Consider the following 19,141-nt stretch of genomic DNA (forward strand, 5'->3'; position numbering starts at 1 on the left):
AAGCTATTCTCCTGCCTCAGCCTCCTGAGTAGCTGGGATTACGGGCACAAACCACCACACCCAACTAATTTTGTATTTTTAGTAGAGACAGGGTTTCGCCATGTTGGCCAGGCTGGTCTTGAACCCCTAACCTCGTGATCCATCTGCCTCAGCCTCCCAAAGTGCTGAGATTACTGACATGAACCACTGCTCCCAGCCGAGAGCATCATCTTGGTCCCAAATCAAGATTAACTGCCCCAGCTAACCACACCATCCACCTGGTCATATTGATTGTATGGTCCTTTATTTTGCTGGTAAGTCACCTTTGACACCTAAGAGAAGTGTCACTCTGTAAACTCCTAGCCCCATGTTGATCTGGTCATGAAATAAATGTGAGGTTGCCTTCCTCATATGAAAAATTTCTGCCGGGCGCGGTGGCTCACGCCTGTAATCCCAGCACTTTGGGAGGCCCGAGGCAGGCGGATCACGAGGTCAGGAGATCAAGACCATCCTGGCTAACACGGTGAAACCCCGTCTCTACTAAAAGTACAAAAAATTAGCCGGACATGGTGGTGGGCGCCTGTAATCCCAGCTACTTGGGAGGCTGAGGCAGGAGAATGGCGTGAACCCAGGAGGTGGAGCTTGCAGTGAGCCGAGATCGCGCCACTGCACTCCAGCCTGGGCAACTGAGCGAGACTACGTCTCAAAAAAAAAAAAAAAAAAAAAAAGAAAGAAAAGAAAAATTTCTGATATAAGTGCAAATCAAACCACAATGAGATACCACTTTATACCCATGAGATTAGCTATTACCAAAACACCTAGAAAATAACAAGTGTCGGCAAGGGTGTGGAGAAATTGGAATCCTCATGCATTGTTGGTAGGGATGTGAAATGGTATATCTACTGTGGAAAAGAGCGTGGTAGTTCTTCAAAAATTCAAAATGGAATTACCACGTAATCTAGCAATTCCACTCTAGGTATATACTCCAAAGAATTGGGCCAGGTGCGGTGGCACACACCTGTAATCCCGGCACTTTGGGAGGCCGAGACAGGTGGCTTGCTTGAGCTCAGGAGTTTTAGACCAACCTAGGCAACATGGTGAAACCCCATCTCTACAAAAAAATACAAAAGTTAGCTGCTGGCATGGTGGTGCATGCCTGTAGTCCCAGCTACTTGGGAGCCTGAGGTGGGAGGATTGCTTGAGCCCAGGGAAGTCAAGGCTACAGTGAGCAATCATTGCAGCCACTGCCTTCCAGCCTGGGTGACAGAGCAGGATCCTGTCTTTACAAACAAAAAAAAATTGGAAGCAGGGACTCTAACAGGCTTACACACCCATGTTCATAGCAGTGTATTCACCATAGCAAAATGGTAGAAGAAACTCACATGTCGATTGACAGGTAAATGAATATATATAATGCAGCATATACATTCAATGGAGTGTTAGCCTTAAAAAGGAAAGCAATCCTGACATGCTACAACACGGATGAATCTTGAAGACGGTATGCCAAGAGGAAATATATCAGTCACAAAAGGACAAATACTGTACAATTCCACTCATGAGGTCCCTAGAATAGTCAAATTCATAGAGACAGAAAGCAAAATGATGGTTACTAAAAGGGCTAGGAGAAAGGTGTGTTGGGGACTTTGTAGTTAATGGGTAGGGAGTTTCAGTTTGGGAAGATAAAAACTGTTGTGGAGACGGGCCGGGTGTGGTGGCTCATGCCTGTGATCCCAGCACTTTGGGATTACGCCAAGGCGGGTGGATCACTTGAGGCCAGGAGTTTGAGACCAGCCTGGCTAACACAGGGAAACCCTGTCTCTACTAAAGATTAGCTGGGCGTCGTAGTACATCTCTCTAATCCCAGCTTCTCGGGTCAATGAGGCTCAAGAATCAACTGAATCTGGGAGGCAAAAGTTGCAGTGAGCTGAGATGGCGCCTCTGTCCTCCAGCCTAGGCAACAGAGTGAAACCATCTCAAAAAAAAAAAAAAAAAAAAAAGTCACTTCAGCATCAAATCCTCTCCCCTGCCATACCTCTCCCAAAAAGGAGACCAGTAAAGTGAAGTTTTAAGCCAGAGGCAGCCGGACAAGCTCCCAAGGAATTAGAATAGCTTCCAGGCACCAAGATGTCACTACTCAAAGATGACCCGATACAGCAGGGATAGGCGAGACACATTAACTTCAGAGGACGTGGCAGGAGTGAAGACCACCTGCCCAGTCACCTGCCACACACAACAGCCCAGGCCCCGGCAGGGTGACCCTCTGCAGAGCTGCCCCACCAAGACCCCTGGATACTCCTCCACGCTCCTAAGTCACTTACCTCACCAAAGTGCTTCTCGATGATGTTCAAAGCCGACTGGCCAATTTGACGGTTCTCATGCAGCTGTAAAGCCTCAATTCTATCGATCCCACCAAGTTCTTCTATCAGAAGACACAGGTTTTCCTTCTCAGACCGTTTCTCTGCTGCCTGTGACCAAGTACAAGGGGACATGAGACCCCCGGCAGGAGCCTTTGGGGGATGGGGACTCTGTCAGCCCTCAAGGGAGCTGCCCCGAGTGGAAGCAAACCAAAGGCTACCATTCCAGAATGGATAGTTGCAATTTCACTTTTCCCAAATTGGTTGAAAATTACATGATCCTCCTCCCACTTCAGGTATCCACGATATATAGACATATATCATAAATATAGGGCCGGGCTCAGTGTCTCATGCCTGTAATCCAACACTTTGGGAGGCTGAGGCAGGCAGATCACTTGAGGTCAGGAGTCTGAGACCAGCCTGGCCAACATGGTGAAACCTCGTCTCTACTAAAAATACAAAAATTAGTTGGGCGTGGTGGCAGGTGCCTGTAATTCCAGCTACTCAGGAGGCTGAGGCACAAGAATTGCTTGAACCAGGAGGCAGAGGTTGCAGTGAGCTGACATTGCGCCACTGCACTCCAGCCTGGATGACAGCATAAGACTCAGTCTCAAAAAAAAATTAATAAAGAAGATACACAGGGAAGACTCAGAAGGTATCACAATTTTGTTAACATTTTGTGTAGAGACAAGATCTTGCTGCATTACCCAGATTAGTCTCCAACTCCTGGCCTCAAGCAATCTTCCTGCCTTGGCCTCCCAAAGTGCTGGGATTACAGGTATGAGCCACTGCATTTGGCCCAAATATCTTTGTCTCAAAAAAAAAAAAAAGAGTCTCGCTCTATCGCCCAGGCTGGAGTGCAGTGGCGTAATATTGGCTCACTACGCTCTCCACCTCCCAGGTTCAATAGATTCTCCTGCCTCAGTCTCCCAAGTTGCTGAAACTACAGGTACATGCCATGCCAGGCTTTTTTGTATTTTTGTAGAGATGGGGTTTCACCATGTTGGCCAGGCTGGTCTTGAACTCCTAACCTCAGGTGGTGCTCTCACCTCAGCCTCCCAAAGTGCTGGGATTACAAGCATGAGCCAATGCACTTGGCCCAAATATCTATTCTTTATCTGTGTCTTTTGCTCCAAGTTTCAGGGTATCATTGGGTTGAGTTTCTAATCTAGTCTTGACTCAGATCATTCAAGAAAATTACATTAAAAAGATGCTTAAAGTGGACTTCTAAAAGGAGCTCCCTGGTGTTACTTTGAAGCTTTTCAGATGGTTTTGTCACCTATAAAAGAACCTTAACTAAGCTGGACACAGTGGCCCATTCCTGTAATCCCAGCACTTTGGGAGGCCGAGGTGAGAGGATCACTTGAGCCCAGGACTTTGAGACCAGTGTAGGCAACATAGCAAGACCCTGTCTCTGCTAAAAATACAAAAATTAGCTGGGTGTGGTAGCACAAGCCTGTAATCCCATCTACTTGGAAGGCTGAGGTGGGAGGATCACCTGAGCCTAGGAAGTTGAGGCTGCAGTGAGCTGAGATCACAACACTGCATTCTAGCCTGGGTGACAGAGTGAGATCCTGTTTCAAAATATATATATATATTTATATTATTTATATTTTTATTTATTTTTAGAGACAGACTCTTGCTCTGTTGCCCAAGCTGGAGTGCAGTGGCATGATCTTGGCTCACTGCAACCTCCACCACCCGGGTTCAAGTGATTCTCATGCCTCAGCCTCCCGAGTAGCTGGGATTACAGGCATGAGCCACCATGCCTGGCTAATTTTTTTGTAGAGATGGGGTTTCACAATGCTCAGGCTTGTCTTGAAGTCCTGACCTCAGGTGATCTGCACACCTCGGCCTCCCAAAGTGCTGGATTACAGGTGTAAGCCACCGTGCCCAGCCAAAAAACAGTAATTTTTTAAAAGGACCCTAACCAAATGAACCTAGCTAGCCTCCAAAATTGCCCTGATGATCCCTGACCCCCGGTGCTCAAACCCTGTGTAGTTCCCCACCCACATTGAATGGGGATGACCTGTGTAACCAATAGGATGTTGTGGAAGTGACAGAATGTGACCTCCAAGGTCAGGTCATGAAGGACACTGAGGCCTTCACCTTGCTTTTAGACCCCTTACTCATAGGAAGCCAGCTGCCGTGATGTGAGGACACTCAGGCAGCCCAATGGAGAAGGTCCATGTGTCCAAGTGACTTCCCAGTCATCGTGTAAGCCTCCTCAGAAGCCAATCCTCTTGGCTAGGCATGGTGGCTCACACCTGTAATCCTAGCACTTTGGGAGGCTGAGGTGGGAGGATGACTTGAACCCAGGAGTTAGAGAACAGCCTGGGCAATATAGCAAGACCCTGTCTCTACTAAAAATACAAACATTGGCCAGGTGTGGTGGCATCTGGCTGTAGTGCCAGTGATTCAGGTGGCTGAGGTGGGAGGATTGCTTGAGCCCAGGAGATCAAGGCTACAGTGAGCGAGGATCACAGCACTCCAACCTCGGCGACAGAGCAGAGATCCTATCTCTGTCTGTCTCTCTCTCTCTCTCTGTGTCTCTGTCTCCGTCTCTCTGTCTCCGTCTGTCTCCGTCTCCGTCTCTGTCTCTCTGTCTCTGTCCGTCTATCTCTGTCCATCTCTCTCTCCGTCTCTCTCTCCATGTCTCTCTCTCTCCCATCTGTGTGTCTCTCTCTCTCCCCCCGTCTGTGTCTCTCTCTCTCTCCATCTGTTTCTCTCTCTCTCTGTCTGTGTCTCTCTGTCTGTGTCTGTCTGTGTCTCTCTCTCTCTCCGTGTCTCTGTCTGTCTGTGTCTGTCTGTGTCTCTCTCTCCCCGTCTGTGTCTCTCTCTCTCTCCCCGTGTGTGTCTCTCTCTCCCTCCCCGTCTGTGTCTCTCTCTCCCTGTCTGTGTGTGTGTCTCTCTCTCTCTCCGTGTCTCTCTCTCCGTCTGTGTCTCTCTCTCCGTCTGTCTTTCTCTCTCTCCGTCTGTCTTTCTCTCTCTCCGTCTGTCTTTCTCTCTCTCCGTCTTTCTCTCTCTCCGTCTGTGTCTCTCTCTCCGTCTGTGTCTCTCTCTCTCTCCGTCTGTCTCTCTCTCCGTCTGTCTGTCTCTCTCTCCGTCTGTGTCTCTCTCTCCGTCTGTGTCTCTCTCTCCGTCTGTGTCTCTCTCTCTCTCTCTCCCTGTCTGTGTCTCTCTCTCCCTGTCTGTGTCTCTCTCTCTCTCTCTCTCTCCCCGTCTGTGTGTGTCTCTCTCTCTCCCCGTCTGTGTGTGTGTCTCTCTCTCTCCGTCTGTGTCTCTCTCTCCGTCTGTCTCTCTCTCTCCGTCTGTGTCTCTCTCTCTCCGTCTGTGTCTCTCTCTCTCCGTCTGTGTCTCTCTCTCTCCGTCTGTGTCTCTCTCTCTCCGTCTGTGTCTCTCTCTCCGTCTGTGTCTCTCTCTCCGTCTGTGTCTCTCTCTCTCTCTCTCTCCCTGTCTGTGTCTCTCTCTCCCTGTCTGTGTGTGTCTCTCTCTCTCTCTCCCTGTCTGTGTGTCTCTCTCTCTCTCTCCCTGTCTGTGTCTCTCTCTCTCTCTCCCCGTCTGTGTGTCTCTCTCCCCGTCTGTGTGTCTCTCTCTCCGTCTGTGTCTCTCTCTCTCCGTCTGTGTCTCTCTCTCTCCGTCTGTGTCTCTCTCTCCGTCTGTGTCTCTCTCCATCTGTCTCTGTCTCTATAAAGACAGCTACAGCCACTCCCCACCCTGAACTATTAGTGACTGCCCCTTTATCCAATTTACTTTATCCATAACTCCCTACCTGATGTGTCTGTTCTCTGTCTCTCCCCTCATACATAATGTCCATTACAGCAGGGACTTTGCATTGTCATAGTCTGAGCATCTGAAAAAATATCTGGCACATAGACATTTGTTTGAGAAAACGAAGACCATGGTCCTTCAAGATGGCTCTTTTTGTGTTTATCCACAGGACACATGGACAGAGGAGGGTAGAGGTATTGGGGGAAGAGAAATAATCCAACTTGGGTTTTGTTTTGAGACGGAGTCTGGCTCTGTCACCGAGGCTGGAGTGCAGTGGCACCATCTTGGCTCACTGCAACCTCTGCCTCCCGGGTTTCAAGCAATTCTCCCACCTCAGCCTCCCAAGTAGCTGGGATACAGGCATGCACTACCATTCCCGGCTAATTTGACGGGGTTTCACTATGTTGGCCAGGCTGGCCTCAAATTCCTGACCTCAGGTGATCCACCTGTCTCAGCCTCCCAAAGTACAACTTGAATTTTAAGAGCCACATTAAATGCTTGTATCCAGTTGGAGACAGCTATTTACAAACCAACCTGTTCAGAACGGCTCACCTGGAGGATGCAAGAGATGACATCAAGGATGATGAGAACAATTTTAACATCTGGGGCAGTGAGCAGATTCACCAGTGGCTCCAGGACCCCAGAGTGGACGAGCTGGATCAGCTGATCCATGGTGGCCCCTGTTGCAAAGTTTGCCACCGTCCAAACAGCCTCTTTCTGGACTTTAAATTCTCCCTGCAGAACAAGAACGTTTCCATTCTCTACAGATCCTCAAGAACCTAAATATAGGACACCAACTTGGTTCACTTTCTAGGGAGGCTGGTGACAGCCAGGACTGCATGTACAATTTACATAGAATGCCTTGGCTACCTGCCTCTAGCTCTTTCTTTCCCCCCTCACTCTGTCGCCCAGGCTGGAGTGCAGTGGCGCAATCTCAGCTCACTGCAATCTCCGCCTCCCAGGTTCAAGCGATTCTCCTGCCTCAGCCTCCTGAGTAGCTGGGACTACAGGTGTGTGCCACCACGCCCAGCTAATTTTTTATATTTTTAGTAGAGACAGGTTTCACCATGTTGGCCAGGATGGTCTCGATCTCTTGACCTCATGATGCACCTGTCTCGCTCAGCCTCCCAAAGTTCTGGGATTACAGGCACTCACCACCATACCCAGCTAATTTTTGTATTTTTAGTACAGATGGGGTTTCACCATGTTGGCCAGGCTGGTCTCAAACTCCTGACCTCAAGTGATCCTCCCATCTCGGCCTCCCAAAGTGTTGGGATTATAGGCATGAACTCCCTGCCCAGCTCCTGCCTCTAGTTCTTGATCAGAAGATGGCATCTTTGGAAAGCCAAGAAGAAGGCAGGAGACTCAGGTGGGGTCTTAGAGGGAAGCTCTAAGATCAGATAGGCTCATTTGCCCACATCAGGCCACAGGGAAAAAATGAAACTGACATTAACCAATTCAGGTAATCTACATAGACTAGGAGTTATGCTTGGGGTTTTAGATGACAGTGGCCTATGTCTGCATTTCTAGTCTTTCTGATCTAGTAAAGCTTTGGCCAAGAAGCTGTAAGGCTGGGTACACAGATACAACCTAAGGGACCAAGCCAGCCCAGAGGTGACAGAGAAAGACCATTGAAATATCGTTCAGGTCGGGCACGGTGGCTCACACCTGCAATCCCAGCACTTTGGGAGGCTGAGGCAGGCAGATTGCCTGAGCTCAGGTGTTAGAGACTAGCCTGGGCAACATGGTGAAACCCTGTCTCTACTAAAATACAAAAAATTAGCCGGGTGTGGAGGCGTGCGCCTGTAATCCCAGTTAGGAGGCTGAGGAAGGAGAATCACTTGAACTCAGGAGGCAGAGGTTGCAGTGAGCCAAAATTGTCCCACTGCACTCCAGTCTGGGTGACAGTGGGACACCCAGAGACTCCATCTCCAAAAATAATAATAATAATAATAATAATAATAATAATTGCTCAATAAACCTTTGCATTTATAAAATGCACTTGGCCAGAGATACAGGAGGAATTTATCTTCTATTCTTCTATTCCTGGGTAGGATTTATTCCCATTTTATGATTGGGGAAAACTGACCTCAGCATAAAAAACAAAACAAAACAAATAACTTATGGCTCCAAGCAAGTTATAGTTCAAAAGATACCACTTGAAATATAAATGTCCTTTGATTCATAACTAGATGTTTCTCACTAGAATATGTACAGATTTACAGAGGCGTGCAGGACCAGAAGTACTGAACAGATTGGAAGATGCTATAATTTGGGCAACACACCTGGTCTTTCTCTCTTGCCTAGCTTGTCATACCTGGTGCACCCTGGGAACTCACTACCCAGCCTGAGAACAGGAACACTGCCAGTAGCTTCTCCTCAACCCCATGAGACTCCACCTGCCTCCTCACCCCCAGCCCAAGGTAACCACTCCTGACTATAGATGGTTTAAACATAGCTCATTCCTTTAAAGGTGGCAAAAAGAAAAATGCCAAGGATAGTCATTGCTCCTGCAAAAGGAGAGTACAAATCAGGAGAAATAATGTTTTTTTGTTTTTGTTGAGACAGTTTTACTCTTGCTGCCCAGGCTGGAGTATAGTGGCACTATCGTGGCTCACTGCAACCTCCACCCCCCCAGGTTCAAGTGATTCTCCTGTCTTAGCCTCCCAAGTAGCTGGGATTACAGGCACCCACCACCACACCTGGCTAATTTTTTGTGTTTTTAGTAGAGATGGGGTTTCACCATGTTGGCCAGGCTGGTATCGAACCCTTGATCTCAGGTGATCCACTTGCCTTGGCCTCCCAAAGTGCTGGGATTACGGGCATAAGCCACTGTGCCTGCCCACAACCTTTTTTTTTTTTTTTTTTTTTGAGACAGGGTCTCACTGTGTCACACAGGCTACAGTGCAGTGGTGTGATCCTAGCTCATGGCAGCCTTGACCTCCCGGGCTCAATTGATCCTCCTACCTTAGCCTCCCAAGATGCTGGGACTACAGGCATATGCCACGAAGCCTGGCTAATTTTTGTATACATATATTTTTTGTAGAGAAAGAGTTTTGCCACATTGCCCAGGCTGGTCTCAAACGCCTGAACTCAATCTATCCACCTGACTGGGCCTCCCAAAACGTCGGAATTACAGTCGTGAGCCACTGCACTCAGCCTGCTTTATTGTTTTTCTATGTTTAGATTTGAATTTTGTTGACATTACCACTTTAATCAATTTAACTTTGCTTTCCTTCAGTGTATGATATCACCATAGCATGATATGTTTTTCCTCCTAAAAATAAAAGCTCCACCCTCTTTTGGTAGGGAGAGAATAGATGGCACATTCTTTCACCACCGCTTAGACATAAGCCAATATTTACTAGCTCAAGAGCTTTCTGGATGTTTGAGCCATGGGGTCACCTTGTCATTGAATAATGCTTGTTCCGTCTTCCAAATCTTTAATGGGTTCTTCAGAATGGAACGCCCCCTTCCTTTTTTTCAGGCAAAGCTAGGACTCTGAGGTTTCAGAGCTCTGCTGTGATCTCAATTTGCTTCTGCACCTGTGTCTGGATTCCTGAAGGAGTTCAACCCAGGGCTATTGGAAAGTAGTCCTTTGCCATGGTTGCTGTGTGCGCCACTTACGTTTTTTAGCAGAGCCACCAAGGGAGGCAAGACGTCGTAGGCAAGCAGCTGCTGGATGTGGTGACAAGGCCCCGCTGCTACGTTGCTCAGGGCCCAGGCTGCCTCCTTCTGGATGGAGGGCTTGTTGTGTTGCAGGAGCTGGGGGAGCACGTTCAGCATACCCGCATCAATGGCCATCTGCGTCTGCTCATCTGTGCCCGTGACAATGTTCCCCACGGTGCGGAGAGAAGGAGTCTGGAAGAGCAAGGCTAGAAGTCTAAGTATTTCAAGTCTATCCCAGGAGAAGGCAACAATCACACCAAGTTCTATTCTCTCCCAAACATTGTCATGCTATAGCCGATGGTTGTCTGACAGCCTGTGAACAGGAATTGTATCTGTGATCATTATTCAATTCATCCATGGCCTTTTTATTTATTTTTTATTTATTTATTTATAAAGAGACAGGGTCTTTACTGTTACCCAGGCTGGAATGCAGTGGCATGACCATAGCTCACTGCAGCCTTCAACTCTTGGGCTCAAGTGATCCTCCTCCCCCAGCCTCCCAAGTATCTGGGACTATACGGATGTGCCACCATGCCCGGCTAATTTTTAAGTTTTTTGTAGAGACGGGGGTCTTGCTATGTTGTCCAGGCTGGTCTCAAGTGATCCTGCCTTGGCTTCCCAAAGTGCTGGGATTACAATCATGAGCCACTGTGCCTGGCCCATGGATGTTTAAAGGTGACTTAAAGGAACTTTCTGGCTTCCCACTTGTTTGGCTCAAGTGGGACAGAAATACCCAAGAAATACCTTTATCGAGAAATGCTGTTGTACTTTTCATACGCTTTCAGTTTCATCATCAAATGCTAAATTGACGATAGTGTTTTTTTTTTGTTTTTTGTTTTTTTTTTGAGACAAGGTCTTGCTGTCACCCAGACTGGAGTATAGTGGTACGATTTTGGCTGTCACTGCAACCTCTGCCTCCTGGGTTCAAGCAATTCTCCTGCCTCAGCCTCCTGAGAAGCTGGGATTACAGGTGTGCACCACCATGCCTGGCTAATTTTTGTATCTTTTGTAGAGACAAGGTTTCACCATGTTGCCCAGGCTTGTCTTGAACTCCTGACCTCAAGTGATCTGCCTACCTCGGCCTCCCAAAGTGCTGGGATTACAGGCATGAGCTACTGCGCCCAGTGACTATACTCTTTATCGTATAATGACTGAATTAGTATTTATCATCAGTGTCAAGCATGTTGCATATTTAATTGGAGATAATGAGATCTCAATGCCATTTCCTGGTGTGATTGGGAAGCCCTTCATAATGGCTCAGAAGATCCCCAGGACAGGTCTACGATTGGGCTCAAAACAACAACTCTCCTACAATAGCTGACTATGGCTTTATTCAGATTTCTCTGTACTGTAGTGGCAGCCCCAGTAAAGCCCAGCAACAGTTCTAGAATTTTCCTAGCCTATTAGGCTACTTACCTGATACCAAAGTGAGAGGTAGAAGTGTACTTCAGGCCAGTCATGGCCTTACCAGGGCAGCTCCAAATAGGCCCCAGAACCTGGGGGTAAGCAACTTCTTAGAGAATTTACTTCTCCACTTTGGGAGGCTGAGGCAGATGGATCACTTGAGTCCAGGAGTTTGAGACCAGCCTGGCCAACATGGTGAAACACCGTCTCTACTAAAAATACAAAAATTAGCTGGGTGTGGTGGTGCACACCTGTAGTCCCAGCTACTTGGGAGGCTGAGGCAGGAAAATTGCTTGAACCCAGGAGACAGAGGTTGCAGGGAGCCAAGATTGTATCACCACACTCCGGCCTTGGCAACAGAGTGAGACTTTGTCAAAAAACAACAACAACAACAACAATTGCTTGTCTTATCTCATACCCTCCATGCCCCTAGCACTATCCCGAAGCCACCTTGACATCTGAGAAGTCCTATGCTAATCTCAAAATAGATGATCACTAAGGCTGCAGAATATGCAATATTAGGTAAAAGATTAAGAAAATAAAGAGCAGGCAGCATAGAGACATCTTTAATATAATGTACCCACATTTCAAAGCAGTATATGATATAGGTGACATGTTTAATAACATAGCAAAGCAGCAGGGCATGGTGGCTCATGCCTGTAACCCCAGCACTTTGGGAGGCTGAGGTGGGCAGATCACCTGAGGTCAAGAGTTCAGGACCAGCCTGGCCAACTTGGTGAAACCCTGTCTCTACTAAAAATACAAAAATTAGCTGGGCGTGATGGTAGTGGGTGCCTGTGATCCCAGCTACTCGGGAGGCTGAGGCAGGAGAATTGCTTGAACTCGGGAGGTGGAGGTTGCAGTGAGCCAAGATTGTACCACTGCACTCCAGCCTGGATGACAGAGAGACTCCGTCTCACACACACAAAAAATAATAACCTAGAAAAGCAATTAGTAATGGTTTTACTTGCTTTCTGCCTATATCTGAGCTAGTCTAAGAGAACAAACTGGGGAGAGGATAATGGGTTGTTTTTTTTTTTTTAATCCCCAGTCTCACTGTCACTCTGGCTGGAGTACAGTGCGCCATCATAGCTCACTGCATCCTCAAACTTCTGGGCTCAATAAATTCTCCCAACTCTGCCTCCCCAGTAGCTGAGACTACAGGTATGCACCACCACACCCAGCTAATTTTTTTTTTTTTTGAGATGGAATGTCACTGTCACCCAGGCTGGAGAGCAGTGGCACGATCTCAGCTCACTGCAACCTCCACCTCCTGGGTTCAAGGAATTCTCCTGCCTCAGCCTCCCGAGTAGCGGGAATTACAGCTGTGCGCCATCACACTCAGTTAATTCTTTGGTGTTTTACAAATAAATTTTTGTATTTTTGTATTTTTACGGCTGTGAGCCACCGTGCCCGGCCTTTTTAAAAAAAAAAAAAAAAAAAAAAAAAGCTGAGGCCAGGCACAGTGGTTCACGCCTGTAATCCCAACACTTTGGGAGGCCGAGGTGGGCAGATCACGAGGTCAGGAGATCGAGACCGTCCTGGCTAACACGATGAAACCCCATTTCTACTAAAAATGCAAAAATTAGCCGGGCATGGTGGCAAGCGCCTGTAGTCCCAGCTACTCGGGAGGCTGAGGCAGGAGAATGGCGTGAAACTGGGAGGCGGAGCTTGCTGTGAGCAGAGATTGCACCACTGCACTCCAGCCTGGGCGACAGAGCAAGACTCTGTCTCAAAAAAGGAAAAAAAAAAAAATGGAGATGGGGTCTCACTATGTTTCCCAGGCTGGTCTCGAACTCTTGGCCTCAAGCAATCTGCCTGCCTCAGCCTCCCAAAATGTTGGATGACAGGCGTGAGCCAGTATACCCAGTGGAATTTTCTTTTATACTTGCATAAGAAATTCAAATGTTATGATGAGCTTATACACCCATTCAGTATAAGTCAATTTGCTAAAGTCTACACATAGACTGCTAGAAGGAGACTGTGTATGAATAGTTCACTGGGTGGTGGATTATAAGTAATTTCACTTGGTGCTTTTCTCTTTCTAGTTATCCAGTTAAGAAAAAGTCAGTTACTTAACACCCACTAGGATTTGACATCAAAATAGATTCAAGCTTTTGGCCACAGAGTAGCAAAGATGGGCAGGCACAGTGGCTCACACCTCTAATCCCAGTCGTTTGGGAGGCTGAGGCGGGTGGATCACCTGAGGTCAGGAGTTCGAGACTAGCCTGGCCAACATGGTAAAACCCTGTCCCTGCTAAAAATACAAAATGAGCCGGGCGTGGTCGTTGGCATCTATAATCCCAGCTACCCAGGAGGCTGAGATAGGAGAATCGCTTGAACCTGGGAGGCAGAGGTTGCAATGAGCTGAGATTGTGCCACTGCATTCCAGCCTGGGTGACAGAGCAAGACTCTGTCTCAAAAAAAAAAAAAAAAAAAAAAAGCAAAGACCAGGGAAATGCAGATGACAAACCTTGCCCCAGAACCTGCTAAAGTGACTATGACCTGAGGACTCGAATCCACAGGGCCCAGGATTGCATTTACCAAGACACTGAGTTCTGAGCTGGTCATGAGCACTACCAGCCTGGGCAGGACCCCCGTGTTAACCACTTGGCCGATGCGCTTGTTGGAGCCGTCGGTGAGGTAGGACAGTGCCCAGCAGGCGTCCGAGAGAACCTCACTGTCCTGGTGCTGCAGGAGGTGAAGGAGGGCCGGCAGTATCTGCTTCACCGCAGTGTCGCAAGGGTATGGGTTCTTGTTTCGGCACAGATTCGACAAGGTCCACGTGATGTTCCGCAGAAATGTGATCTGTAACAAGGAGACTGCCTCCAGCATTGGGTGCAAAGGAGAGAAAATGCAAACAGCAGTGTGTTCTTACCATTTCCAATCAACACCATAGATCAGCATGAACCAGAGCTTTTTAAAATTTTATTTATTATTTTCAGACAGCCTTGCTCTGTCACCCAGGCTGGAGTGCAGTGATGCAATCTTGGCTCACTGCAACCTCTGCCTCCTGGATTCAAGTGATTCTCCTCCCTCAGCCTCCTGAGTAGCTGGGATTACAGGTGCCCGCCACCACACACGCCCAGCTAATTTTTGTATTTTTAGTAGAGATGGGGTTTCACCATGTTGCCCAGACTGGTCTTGAACTCCTGGCCTCAAGTGATCTGCCGGCCTCAGCCTCCCAACGTGCTGGGATTACAGGGGTGAGCCATTGTGCCCGACTGAACCAGAGCTTTTGAACTTCAAATAGAAATGTGTTCTAGGCAGTGATGTGTATTAGGGACACAGAACAAGGTTCGTATTTCACATTCCAATGTTAGATGGAGGTTTCCTTTGTCTTTCAAAATGTCCTTTCCCATTTGATTGATGACCTAATTTCATTTTTCACTGACAACAAGATCAAGCAGGAGTTACTTGGTCTTCCCACTGGTCTAAAACACTACTGGCATGTCATCCCCAGATTTCTAATCTTCTAATTGAGAATCAGTCTTCCTACTCTGCCTCTGGATCCCATCCCTTTTGGCCTTTTATTACTAGTTTTAGTTTTAGTAGAGACAGGGGTCTTGCTATGTTGCCCAGTCTGGACTTCAACTCCTGGGCTCAAGTGATCTGCCTACCTCCACCTCCCAAAGTGATGACAGGCCTGAGTCACCACATCTGGCCCTTACTTTTTGCCTTTAAAGATTCCGCCCAGAATCATCCCTGCCCCCAAATCACTCCCACCAGTAAGGAAACATACCCTGGGACTGTCAGCCCCTCCCCTTCTGCCCCTTTCAGCCATCATCCCACTTCTGTCTTTCAGAGTCTACCCTCAGAGAGGCATCTATATTCACTGTCTACCTCCCAGATTCCCAATTGTTGGGGGTTTTTGTTTGTTTGTTGAGACAGGGTCTCACTCTGTTGCCCAGGCTGCAGTGCAGTGCCGTGATCATAGCTCACTACAGCCTCAACCTCCCAGGCCCAAGTGATCCTCCTACTTCTTCCTCCTGAGTAGCTGTGGCTAGACATGCTTTTTGTAGAGCAAAGTCTTGCTATGTTGCCCAGGCTGGTCTCAAACTCCTGGGCTCAAGGGATCCTCCTGCCTCGGCCTCCCAAAATGCTGGGATTACAGACATAAGCGCCTGGCCTCCAATTGTTCTTCAGGCCATTCTAGTCATGTTTCTAACCCTTCTTTGGGGTTAGGGATGGGAATCAGCTCCTTCCAAGTCACCAAACTCAGCAGCTGCTTCTTGGTCCTAAAGTTACTGTCCCTCTCAGCTGTGGTTAGTAGTCAGCCCTTCCTTTTTGAAGGAGCTCTTGGCTGGGCGTGGTGGCTCACACCTGTAACCCCAGCACTTTGGGAGGCCGAGGCAGGTGGATCATGAGGTCAGGGATTCAAGACCAGCCTGGCCAAGATGGTGAAACCCCGTCTCTACTAAAAACACAAAAATTAGCCAGGCGGGGTGGCATGTGCCTGTAATCCCAGCTACTCGGGAGGCTGAAGCAGGAGAATCGCTTGAACCCAGGAGGCGGAGGTTGCAGTGAGCTGAGATTGCACCACTGCACTCCAGCCTGGTGACAGAGCGAGACTCTGTCTCAAAAAAAAAAAAAAAAAAAAAAAAAAAAAAGCAGAAAAAAAAGAAAGAGCTCTTCTTGGCAACTGTGACACCAAACCTGGTTTTCTATGGCCAAATTAGCTGTTTCTACTTAGTCTTTTTGGCAGGCTCTGCCTGACTTTAGAACCTTAGAGCCCACAGGACTGGGTCTCAGGCTCTCCTCACACTCTAGCTCAGGGGTTGAAAACTTTTTCGGTAAAGGGCCAGATCTTAAACATTTTTAGCCTGTGGCTTCTGTGGCAACAACAACTGTCCTTGTAGCCCAGACAGTATGTAAATGAGTGTGGCTGCATGCCAGTAAAACTTTTTTTTTTTTTTTTTTGGGAGACAGGGTCTCACTCCGTCACCCAGGCTGGAGTGCAGTGGTACAATCACAGCTCACTGCAGCCTCAAACTCAAGCAATCCTCTCACCTTGGCTTCTCAAGTAGCTGGGACTACAGACACGTGCCACCATGCCCAGCTTGATAAAACTATTTACAAAGCAAGCGGCCAGCCAGGTCACGTTTGTGACCCCTGGCCCCAGCTGACCTTGCCTGGCTGGGTGACATATACACATATGTCACCTAGCAAGGCACATCTGTCAATCCGACTCTGCTGCAATGGTGTCTCCAACTCGCCTCAACTTCATGCCTGCAACAAAAGCTCCAATTTCTTTTTTTCCTGCACTTTTCCCCTTTCTCTAGGAAGACAATCATCTGAACAATCTAACCTGAAACCTAGGGGCATCCTGGCTTCTTGCTGTCTCCCTTTCATGTCTAGAATGGCTATGTCCCAGACCCACCTGCTTCACCATCTCCCTCTGCTATACAATTTTGTTTTTTTTGAGATGGAGTCTTGCTCTGTCACCAGGCTGGAGTACAGTGGCACAATCTCGGTTCACTGCAACCTCCACCTCCCAGGTTCAAGAGATTCTCCTGCCTCAGCCTCCTGAGTAGCTGGGAGTACAGGTGCGTGCCACCACACCCAGCTAATTTTTGTAATTTTAGGAGACGGGGTTTCACCGTGTTGGCCAGGATGGTCTTGATCTCTTGACCTCGTGATCCGCTCACCTCGGCCTCCCAAAGTGCTACCGCATCCGGCCTCTCTCTGCTATATAATTCTATGGCAGGCAACCAGAAGGGCCTTTCTGAAAGATCAGACCACTCTACTCCCTTGCCTCAAAATCCTCCAAAGCCTCCCTGCTGCTAGCAGGAAGATGTCTAAGCCCTTTTCCTGCTTGCCATCTTAAGTGTTCTCTACTTAAACTCTCTCGGTCATGGCTAGTCTTTTATTGGTTCAACCATGTCAGATTTTTCTCCCATCTTGAAGAGTTTTGAGACAGAGTCTTGCTCTGTTGCCCAGGCTGGGGCACAGTGGCGCGACCTTGGCTCACTGCAACCTTCGCCTCCCAGGTTCAATCAATTCTCCTGCCTCAGCCTCCCAAGTAGCTGGGACTACAGGAGCGTGCCACCATGCCTGGCTAGTTTCTGTATTTTTAGTAGAGATAGGATTTCGCCATATTAGTCAGGCTGGTCTCAAACTCCTGACCTCAGGTGATCCACCCGCCTCAGCCTCCCAAATTGTTGGGATTACAGGTGTGAGCCACGGTTCCCAGATGAAGGTTTTGAACATAGTCCTCTGGCTGCTCTTCATTTTTGTTTGAGGCAAATCGAGAACCCAGTTCCTAAACCAGAAGTCCTCTTCAATCAATAACCACAAATCAACCAACCTTGACTCTAAGCCTCAAAAGAAGAGCCTGTTCCCCATGAACAGAACTGGTGAGACATTAACCCATTTATGCCGGAGGTTGCAAATTTTTGTGTGTGAAAAATCAGACCTTGGTAATGACCATGAGCAGTGGGATATAAATAACTCCCACAGGCTTAGTGTTCCAATAATGGAACACTAGGCATATATGCTAAACTGTGACCCTAGAATGGAGATTTCAGTCATCTATTTTGCAAGATGGCAAGCTTGTAGGCCTCTTCCAATGCCTCAAAGAGAAGGATCAGGGGCTACTGGCCCCTAAAGACAGAGCTGAGTCAATCTTTACCTAAAATGATACTCAGTCCTAAGCCTTGCTATTATTAGTTTATTTAGAGACAGAGTCTCAATCTGTCACCCAGGCTGGAGTGCAGTGGTGTGATCTTGGCTCTCTGCAGCCTCCATCTCCTGGGCTCAAGCAATCCGTCCACCTCAGCCTCCTGAGTAGCTGAGACTACAGGTGTACACTACCATGCTCAGCTAATTTCTTTATTTTTAGAAGCATGGTCTCACTATGTTGCCCAGGCTGGTTTTGAACTCTTGGTGTCAAGTGATCCTTCTGTCTTGGCCTAGAAAGCACTGGAATCACAGACATGAGCCACCATGCCCAGTCTTGAGCCTTGTTTATGAGGTTCTAAGAGGCCAGGCAGCAGCCACATGATCTAGCATTGGATTTGGAAGTACGTCCCAATTTCCCAACATTAGAATTTGTTACCTAACGAGGTTCTCTCTCATTTAAAGACATCCACTTGGCCTGGTACTGTGGCTCACGTCCATAATCCCAGAACTTTGAGAGGCCGAGGTAGGAGGATTGCTTGAAGCCAGGAGTTCAAGACCAGCCTGGGCAGAATGGTGAGGCTCCATCTCTATTAAGATTATTTTAAAATTTTAATTCAAAAAAAAAAAAAAAAAAAGAGAAAGAAAAAGACACTTACCGGCAGGGTGGGTGAAATCAAGGCTAGCAGATGTGGGATGGCATTGCTTGTGATGACGTTATCTCTGAACTCTGGGCCATCACCTACAAATAGATCAGAATGTGACATTTAGAGAGAGAACAAAGACAATCCTGAAGTGGGTGACTAATTTTTTAAGAGTGTGCAAAGGGCAAGAGACAAAAACTCATTCCCGGGTTTAGCAAGTAGGTAGTAGAGCCACGTACTAAATTCTGGAAGTCTGGCGTGGCTGGTGGGTGGACAGTCCTGATGTAACAGGCAGGCATCACACAGCAGCAACTGCTAGAAGCAGAGCCAGCCAACTCAGCCAAGGTGGGCTGTTGGCATCTCACAGCATGGTTCTCAGGAAGACGAAGGCTGGTCCAGACCAAGTTGTCTTCCCAGAAGACCTTGGCACAGGGCAGTAACTTCCAATGCAACTCAGAACAAAGTCTGGGGATCTGCAGGTGCTGGTGACCAGCCATCAGCTACCTTAGCTAGGATAACAATCTTAGACCCTAGAAGTCTATTTGTATTTGTCAACCATCAAAGGCAAGTCATCACATTGTACCATCCAGTCTTGCCTACTTTACTGCACCAAGCAAAATGAGAGACAACTTCTCTAATAGGCACTTTTTCCTTCTGCAGCCTTTTATTTTTTTTTTTGGTGGGGGAGGGGGATACAGGATC

General features: G+C 47.8%; 1 protein-coding gene across 2 annotated transcripts in view; it reads right to left on the reverse strand.

Annotated features, from left to right (window-relative positions):
* The window catches only part of KPNA7 (karyopherin subunit alpha 7), a 36,353-nt gene that overhangs the window by 2,030 nt on the left and 15,182 nt on the right, over positions 1–19,141 (reverse strand). For both annotated transcript variants that reach the window (XM_057302717.2, XM_055115158.2), the window contains 5 exons: positions 18,455–18,537; positions 13,722–13,985; positions 9,732–9,965; positions 6,657–6,839; positions 2,298–2,444 (listed from right to left, as the gene is read on the reverse strand). In XM_057302717.2, the coding sequence (XP_057158700.1) occupies positions 2,298–2,444; positions 6,657–6,839; positions 9,732–9,965; positions 13,722–13,985; positions 18,455–18,537 (911 nt within the window). The remainder of the gene's footprint in view (positions 1–2,297; positions 2,445–6,656; positions 6,840–9,731; positions 9,966–13,721; positions 13,986–18,454; positions 18,538–19,141) is intronic.

Source organism: Pan paniscus, chromosome 6, assembly GCF_029289425.2.
Source record: "Pan paniscus chromosome 6, NHGRI_mPanPan1-v2.0_pri, whole genome shotgun sequence".
Lineage (NCBI taxonomy): Eukaryota > Metazoa > Chordata > Mammalia > Primates > Hominidae > Pan > Pan paniscus.